Source organism: Perkinsus marinus (assembly GCF_000006405.1).
Source record: "Perkinsus marinus ATCC 50983 genomic scaffold scf_1104296971186, whole genome shotgun sequence".
NCBI lineage: Eukaryota > Perkinsozoa > Perkinsida > Perkinsidae > Perkinsus > Perkinsus marinus.
The window spans coordinates 75,539-84,368 of record NW_003202174.1 but is presented as its reverse complement, the minus strand read 5'-3'; the positions used below and the strand labels follow the sequence as shown (position 1 = coordinate 84,368).

Sequence of the window (8,830 nt, the reverse complement as noted above, 5' to 3'; positions counted from 1 at the left end):
TCAGTGTGGGAAGTCAGGGACTTCTTCCCCGATTCCCTTCACTGTTCAATTAGTTCGATCAGTACAAGCGTAACCACCTCCTCCACTTGTGGGCGGATTGATATTATACTGTTCACGTTTAGACAAATGTTCGTCCTGATAATGTCTTTGCACGATTACTTGGCGTGACAAAAAAGACGTGACAACAACAACCAATTCCTTCTCCTATTATTCGTTATCCTTCATCACATGCTTGATTGGTGCGTAGTTATTCCAATTGTGATCCACTATTAACCCCACTTGTCTCGGGATAATCACATTAATACCAAGCTTACCGGTTTCCATTGGGCATTACTATGCGTTAATATGCATTTTTACAGCGTCAACAAATTTTATCAAATCTCCACACTGCACGTCGACGACGCGTTTTATTGGTTTCGGTATATGCCCGATTCCTACAACGAAAGGCACTCATTTTGTTGTTTCCGTTCCGAATACGGATAAAGCGAAGATCTCTAAGGCTTTGACTTCCTTTGGATCGTCTGCAGTGTTCAAGTTGCAACCGTTGGAGTCTCTCATCGGTCGCCTGCTTTTCGTCACTCAACTTGACCCAACTTGGGTCACCCAAGTCCTACTTTCAGTATAACTCCACATCAAACTCCGTATTCTTGAAGTCTCTTGATTATCCATCGGCGACTTTGCGCTCAAACAATTGACTACACCCACGGTGGGTGACCCACCCTACAAAAGGGCTGGGGCAGGGCAAAGAGAGTGTTCGCTCACCCCATCTTGTGGTTGGTGCTGGATCTGGGATGGACCACGCTCTCCGCTGAGCTCGTCCAACTCGCTTCCCAACACCCACCACTGTTGAGCAACTAAGCATGATCTAACTTTGACCAACGTTCAATTCATTGGACACGGTCAAAGGAAGAACCATACACTAGTTTGCGCACGCCCGAAACTCATGTACATACGTACTCCTCCACAGCTAATGACAGTTGTTCGGTTGTAACCTCTACCTCAAGTGTTTCATCGACCTTCCACCCTCCCAGATCACTTGTTGTTCAATAGACACACTTCCATGTGTGTTGCGGGATGGGCCACGCTCTCCGCTGAGCTCGTCCAACTCGCTTCCCACGCTCTCCGCTGAGCTCGTCCACCTCGCTTCCACAACTAAGCATGATCTGACTTTGAACATTAATCAAACACCACAGATGAGCATTGAAAGACTTCCTTTACGATGGAATATTTTCTACATTACTATCAAAATAGACTTCACCACCGTCGATAACATCAAATGAATAGAATCAAGTGCCACCGACTTGTTTCTCCTGGTCCATGAAAGTTGTACTGCCAAACATAGCTGCCAGCCTCGTCCACATTTTTACGTCCTTCTCCATGAGAGTGATGCGCCTACCATGTACTGCCAGGAGTTGGGATGCTTCCAACATCCCGACGATAAAACTCTCACTAGCCTCTTGCAACGCTACAAGCGACTGGGGTTGCCACCTCATTGAAGCCTCAACCTCCCGTGACAGCGACCGAGCGAGAGCTTGGAAACACCGCTTCTCGATCAAGGGATCAGTTATCTCCTGATGACGGCGTATCTCCCGCAACGCCACCGTACCTGGCCGATAGCGTCCCTTCTTAGCACTGCTCTTTTTGACGAACTGCCGTGGCCGCTTCCCAGCAGTAGGCACTTTACCACCCGAACCTAACATCAAGTTCACCATTACTCAACCATAGTCGTCTCACCAGTAATTATATGAGATCCCGCAGATGGTACTGGTGGAGCTGCTATTGCTGCTGCTGATGATGATGTTCTACCTTCAACAGGAGGCAACAATTTTGGTCCTGCAAATGAACGATTATACGACTGAGTAACCGAAATCTTACTGTTCTCAGATCCCTCCCGTGATACTTCTAGAGAAGGCTCTGAATCGCCTCCGTTCCCACTGCTATCAACACTCCCTTCCCCATCACCATCATCTTGACCGTCGCCATGACCATCGCCCTCGACATTCCCTTGATGACCATCACCGTCACCTTCACCATCATCAACACCGTTCCCACCATCATCAGCACCATTCCCATTCCCATTCATCATCACCAGCACCATCATCTGCACCACCAATGGTGGTCCACCATTCCTCGACCCCTCGCCGTCATCACCAGCACCATGCGCATCGTCAGCAGCACCATCACCAGCCCCATCCCCCTCGGCAGCACCGTCACCAGCCCCATCCCCAACATCCCCAACATCACCAGCCCCATTCCCAGCATCACCAGCCCCATCCCCCTCGGCAGCACCGTCACCAGCCCCATCCCCAACATCACCAGCCCCAGCCCCAACATCACCAGCTTCATCCCCCTCGGCAGCACCACCACAACCACTGTCGGCTTCTTCATCAGAGGAATTGTTGCTATCACCATCGTCATCCCCCTTCCCGACAGGCAATCTCACGCCACCATTGTGCGCGGCAGCACATATCAAACTACCATATGATCTACCAATCGCGGCTGCCAAACCGAGCAACTCCTCAGAATGCTCTGCATCAACGGGGCGCGCAACCGACAAGATTTTCCCATCCTTATTCCTCACCATGTAATCCTTCAAGACATCCTCAAGTCCCTCCACGCCTCTGAACGCAATTTCCACGGCATCATCCCTGACACCACAACCCCCTCTAGTTAATAACTCATCGAAACCGACACCCAGATTTTCCACACCTACCATATCAATACACAAAACATTTCAACACTGATAAACCTACCTTCACCATCCTTTCTTTCCTTCCCCTCCCTCCCCGTCTTGCTCGACTTCCCCGCCTTCCTCGACTTCCCCGCCTTCCTCAACTTCCCCACCTTTCCTGACTTCGCCGCCTTCCCCGAGTTCCCCTGATGGGGATGGTTTGTGGGAGTGTACATTACAATAAAGACCCGCTACCCGCTTATCATCACCTAGTTAAGTTTGAGCGTCACGAATTCGCCAGATGATGTCAAAATATGAGAACAACAATTTACAATTATCTCTATCATATTTGGCCACTACTGACGGATTGTAAAATGACAAATTGTAATATTCCTGACCAACAACTTGTAACTCCAATATGAAAACATAATCAGAAACCCGGAGAACATCTTCAAAAGACCATGGCGTGTAACGGCTGGGTAAACTTTGCACGCCCTGGTAATCGATACATGCCCCTGTACACAAAAAAAGACAATGTGCAAACGTGAATCGCAACGACACCAACAACAACACCCCAATTCAACTAAAACTCAATAGCCTGCTCGTTCGATCACCATGACATAAACAACACAACTTCGAGTAGTGGCTGCTCCAACGATGTATGAGATCGTATATCACAACACAAATTATTTCCGACTATTGTTCACCGTGAGCATTCCTGCCATCAGTATCGCACTGAATAGTACACCAGCGAATGCACCAGCGAGATATCTGAAACCGCGCAATCCTACATCACTCTCGAAAGCGAGTCTCACTCTTTAGATAGAACAATCATTCCTCTCAGATGTTTCTCATTCGCTTCCTCGCTTTCCTCAGAGGCTGTCGAGCCCGACGTAGGTTCCAAGGCGCTGATCGGAAGTATAACCGTGAAAATTCACAACACAAGAACCTCGTAAATGCAGTAACTGGGTGGGAACGATATGTGAGGAGGAACGTTAACTGTAGGATTGTGAGGAACGTGAAAGTGACTCACGGGAGGACGATACTCGCCCGTAGGGTAGATCTCCTAGGGCTCCGAGATGGCGAAGTTGGCGATAGATTCAAGTTGAGACTCTGCCTAGATGGTTGATGATGTAAAGTACTGTTACCTGAATTAATATAGCTCGTAAATGGAGACTCCGAACTATGCAAGTAAACAATACAATCGACGATGATTGACCAGAATGATGCTCTGAGTCAGAACACGAGCATCCCCTTGCTTACCGTATTGAACGCTTGCAATGTCGCCATCATCGGGAACCTGCTCTTGTGATGCGATCTGAACACATAGTGAGTCTCACATCTAACGAGATAGGCTCTCGAGAAATGCCAGTCTACAGCTCATGCCACAAGGACGAGAACAAGTAGCAATATTTATCGATCTTGTACAGTTTCACCGAGAGTTTCATTCATCTAAGTGAATGACATTCACCTCTTCTCCAGTGGCCCCTTCCATTTGAAGGTCATTAAGAGGGAACTCTTCAGGGAGGGCATGTGGAACCATAGGAGCACGGAATGACGGCGATCTAAATTACAGAACAGTGTCTGGCCACTTACCGATGCGTGTGTATTGCCTTAAGAACTGCGTCTCAGCATAGCCCATGAGCGAGTCGCCTTTAGGGCGCTCACCTTGAATTATCTTCCATTCTTCATAATATGTTCTAACACGGAACCTGGACCCAAGAGTCGTGATGACGCTCACCGAAAAATTGGAATATATCATACTTATGTCTAATACTAGGAACGTTCGTCTTTTCCACCTCGTTCTTGGATCGGTCCAGTGACCCGACCCAATGGATCTTATCGTTGTCGGGGAATCTGCGTATCGAGTTCCGCTCACACCGGACAATGCCTGGAAAAGCCGCTCACCCGGACATCAAAACCGAGTTCCTCGCGATTTCACACATGTCAACTGAGTTCAGCCTCCACACCTAAAAATGCCTTAAAATTCATACAACACGGACCATTCTGTTGCTCACCTGCTTTGCAATGCTGTACTCCTCGACCAATGGCTCTCTGGTCTGGTGAAACATAAGCGGATCATCGCTAGAGAGACTAACATTGAGCCCTCTCGCGAAGAACGCCGGGAAGGGGTTCTTATTGTATGACAGGAATAACTGATTGTTCGAACACGGCGAAACCGCGATTCCTAACAATTCAGCATAGAGCATCGACGACAAAGGTGAGGACCTACCGATCTGAGCCAGATAGAAGAGATACTGCAGAACAGGGCTCTTCCTGAGATTGATGCCATGGGAAATGTTACTAGCAAGCAAGAAGGCCGTGTCCAAGTGATGTATTTCGCCAGCTTCACCGCAGTGCGGCCTGAGTGCACCACTTCATGTCAACTATTCGTGCATCAGGAATATTCATTGTGAATACGCCTGTAAACATACTCACCTGAAATCAAAAGGCCGTAGCCCTCGGTGTTCCCTCAACATGTTGAGCACTCTGATATTCGCGTAGATGTAGTAACTAAAACTCAGAATCACCAATGATCGCGTTTCCATCACAGTCATAAGTTACCTGTAGTATTTGTAACTTGGATTGTCCGCGAGATCCCACATATCAGGAGTGAGCTGACGGCTCGAGAAGTTGCGGTCATTTGGCATCGGTGATTTCGATTCATCATCAACAGTATCGAAGCCCGATACCTGAAACCAGTGTTGGAATATGTGTTCGCTTTCCCCCGCTGAGCTTGGGAGTCTCCTCACTAATTGTAAGCGTTTGTATACGAGCTCGGATAAGAGTGTACAGAAACCAGCGAGAATTTCCTCAGAGTTTTCACTTTTCTTACAAACACAGGTAGTTTACCATTTGCATATTTTCCCACTCTGCCTGAAACCACCATACGCGACGAACCCCATGCAAACGACTTAGCTACTTGGTCCATGAACTTGTAGACTTCCGGATGCCCCTGGGGATCAAACGTGGCCGCGAAGAGCGGCTCGAATATGTTAGACAGAAATTCTTGGAAATTTTGAATCTGAAAGCACAACGGTGAAAGTTGATACCAATGGAACTCACTTCTCCATTTTTCTTGTATATTGAATACAGTCGTGGGATCTGGATCATCCATCGGTTGTTCTCGTGAATCAAACCGTGATTAAGGACCCACTGAAGCGCAAAGAGCAACCCTCTTATAATATCATCAAAATGCACTAAGAAGGCCAGGAAGTGACAAAATCTGCAGTGTGTTCGATTTAGTCCAAAACGAAAAAAATGTTGTTATGATACTACATATTGATTTTTTCTCTTATGCTCAAAACTTGTGATTTCAAAGCTTCAGATAATTGTCGAATCAACGAAATTATATTCCCGTGAAAATCGCCAGGGCGTCATTGTTAAAACTCGTGTTGTAATGTCAAAATCGAACACACTGTAGTGTACACTCTTTCCATGTTCTCATAGGGTTTCCAAGCTGAGTCTCATGATGAGCTCAACAGAATCGCCACAATGTTTCCTACACGTGAGAGCTTGAGCCACTCGTCCTTCGAACGGCCGTATATCGACAGACGCCATTCCGTATTCTGATATTTATTATCCTTCAGGTCATCCAACAGCTCCTTGGTGAGTTCGGCTAGATAACTACAACACGGCGTGATCCGCATATCACTGCAGGAGGACTCACCGGCCCACCATGAAAGTGTCAGTCTTCAAGAAGATCGTACGTAACATGGGCTCGCCGAGCGGTGAATACTTCGCATTAAAGCGATCAAATCTGAGGTATACATGAGTGTCATGAGATGAGATGCACCGCGCTACCTATACAGAGTGCTCTTGTCTGCAAGCACGTTTAGTTTGTCCAATGACAAGTCGTGAGGCTTCACTCCAAGTTGATCGAATACCTGGACAAAGTCGGAGGGGATTCCAAAGCATTTGAATTTACCTGGCCGAGCGTTTTGCCTGGCAGGACTTCATCATCAGCATGATTGGCCACTTTACGTTTGATGAATCGGAGCAGGTGCTTTGCTGAAAAGAAGAGACTAAGAAACTTATATTCTATGTTTGATCATTAGATCATTGGTCCTCAGAGCTTGTCATGTTGCAGCATACAGAGATCCGGGATAGCATAGATGTGAGTATTATTACCATTCATAGCAGCCGAGTGATGAATATGCGTGTCGACCTTTCTGACGTTATAGAAATCACGATGGGGGATCGCTCCGCATTGAACGTTCTCCTATATAATAGAGCAGCAGTTCCAAGAACGGGAAGTCCCCTGTCCGGGCGTTGAATTAGTGCGACGACTACTACTATCACTGACACGACACTAATCCTCGACTGTGTTCAAGCATTAGGAGCTCAAGAGAGCTCTGAATGTGATCCAGCTCCACTATGGTAACTATCATTGTCTATTGCAGAATGATGAGCTCCCAGGCGTCGGATAAAATTCGCGATTCGGACGATCTCAAGCCGAGTAATCAGTGACCTACCTGTTCAGAGCATGTCATGCCATAGAGCTCGAATTTGGTTTCCAACATTCTCAGCCGCAAAAATGCAAAGCTAGCAGTCGGACCAGACGTACGTATCCTAAGATCACGCAACACTTTCTAATACTTACCCGCATGTGCTAACCTGAATAGTGTATTCATATCATCATAATAGTCCGTTAAACTTGGTATATCAAATGTCGTGTCCGCCTGAGACGGGTTAACTGTGTCACTGTGGATGCGATATACTCCCTCTTCAAGGGTGAAGAAACCAGGGACTTTACCTGCCATTCAACAACATAAGACCAGCATCGTAAATCAGGCAGAGGATATGAAGCGTCGCAAAATTCGACGACTTGTAATATCATTTAAGCAGTTAGTGCGAGAAAAAATGAATATAATCAACTACACGCGTTGGTGACAATATGGAAATTCTAAGGAAATTTTTCGGAGATTTCTTATCGGTTTTTATGCACTCTTATTCAAATTCGTGTGTAAATTCCTGTAATTAGTGAAGAAACCCCTGAATAAGTGCGCATACATCACAACGTTGCGTCAGCATTTAGTATAACACCAGCTGAGTCTATAGAGGCTCAACTCGAGAGCAATGAACTCGGGAGTCTTAGGAGGCAGTACAAACATATTCTTACTATTGGGCGAAATGTAACGAATGTTAGGCGACAATTCGATCGACCGACGACTTCCCCGAGAATAATCGTGTATCTGATAGAACACATCGCATCAGGGAATCATCCAGGAACCTATAATGTTTCCGGGGGAAACTCAATTTGATTTTTCCACGTATGGCTAGGAACACATTTTTCAATCAGTTTCCCATGTAAATGTGATCACGCTAGGAACATTTCCACCATAGTCAGTACCACGTGAGAACGTTATTTCTCAAAAATGGATGTTCCGTGTACCGTATTCCAGCAAGCTCGGGCAAAGGTTAATTACATCAACTCCAATATACTTCTCTCTCAGAGCAAGAGCTTCCTGAAGATCGACATAAACGCCATCCAGCTGAGTTTCAGCACCCGAAGACATAATGGGAGCTCAGGAAGTCAAATAAGGCAACTGAACGAATGGACGAAGCGGCATCTGTAGAACCTTCAGAGTGACAATGCCGATCAAGTTGTGATAATCCAAACTCATGTCCATTCTAACGTACTGCTGAGGGTTCCGAGGTACACTACTCTCTGTTCGGCTTAGCTCTGAAAGGCCGACAAATTGCGCCGCGCAGAAAGCCGAATTCTCGCGAGTGGAAATTTTCCATTAAATGAACACTGTTCCGAACTCAGCAGTGATTGCTGAGATGTGGACAACTAGGTTATAACAGAAAAGAAAAGACAACTGCGTATGCTGTCGACAATCAAGTAGATAGGTGACAATGATTGTGCAATATAATGTCATAGAAGTTCACAGTGTAAACTCTATCTGTCGCCCAGCAGATGTTGTGACATTCTATCCGCCACGCCATACGTCCTCTGCACGTATATTCGAGCCCCGTATCACGCGCAGCGAATTCCTGCACAAGCTGTCCTTCATCACTAGACGTGACGAACAAAATCTTCAGACTGGAGCTTATGTTTAGGTACGACCTTCTTCCTACTAGTAGCTATAACTACGGTACCACACCCAGTCTATACTGAGTCGACTTCCAATCGACGTTAGACCAACATGCGAT

The 8,830-nt window shown here is 46.6% G+C and overlaps 3 protein-coding genes across 3 annotated transcripts in view; all 3 read right to left on the bottom strand.

The window, feature by feature from the left end:
• Positions 1–1,286: 1,286 nt before the first annotated feature.
• Positions 1,287–2,716, bottom strand: Pmar_PMAR006549 (hypothetical protein, conserved; the record flags this gene model as incomplete). Its single annotated transcript, XM_002767114.1, has 3 exons — positions 1,287–1,693; positions 1,735–1,833; positions 1,876–2,716. 3 exons carry the CDS (start codon positions 2,714–2,716, stop codon positions 1,287–1,289), a joined length of 1,347 nt encoding a protein of 448 aa, XP_002767160.1.
• Positions 2,717–3,655: 939 nt separating this feature from the next.
• On the bottom strand, positions 3,656–7,511 carry Pmar_PMAR006548 (AMP deaminase, putative; the record flags this gene model as incomplete). The annotated part of the gene is made up of 20 exons (XM_002767113.1): positions 3,656–3,819; positions 3,935–3,989; positions 4,143–4,236; positions 4,285–4,383; positions 4,436–4,528; positions 4,580–4,641; positions 4,690–4,859; positions 4,905–5,035; positions 5,111–5,185; positions 5,237–5,364; positions 5,595–5,696; positions 5,738–5,827; positions 6,178–6,298; positions 6,342–6,431; positions 6,476–6,558; positions 6,600–6,682; positions 6,803–6,893; positions 7,147–7,243; positions 7,289–7,353; positions 7,428–7,511. The coding sequence occupies 20 exons, from the start codon at positions 7,509–7,511 to the stop codon at positions 3,701–3,703; spliced, it is 1,932 nt and encodes a 643-aa protein (XP_002767159.1). The 3' UTR covers positions 3,656–3,700.
• Positions 7,512–8,693: 1,182 nt separating this feature from the next.
• The window catches only part of Pmar_PMAR006547 (hypothetical protein), a gene marked incomplete at both ends in the record, with an annotated part of 272 nt that continues 135 nt past the window's right edge, over positions 8,694–8,830 (bottom strand). The window contains 2 exons of the mRNA XM_002767112.1: positions 8,694–8,751; positions 8,793–8,830. Of these exons, the coding sequence (XP_002767158.1) occupies positions 8,694–8,751; positions 8,793–8,830 (96 nt within the window). The remainder of the gene's footprint in view (positions 8,752–8,792) is intronic.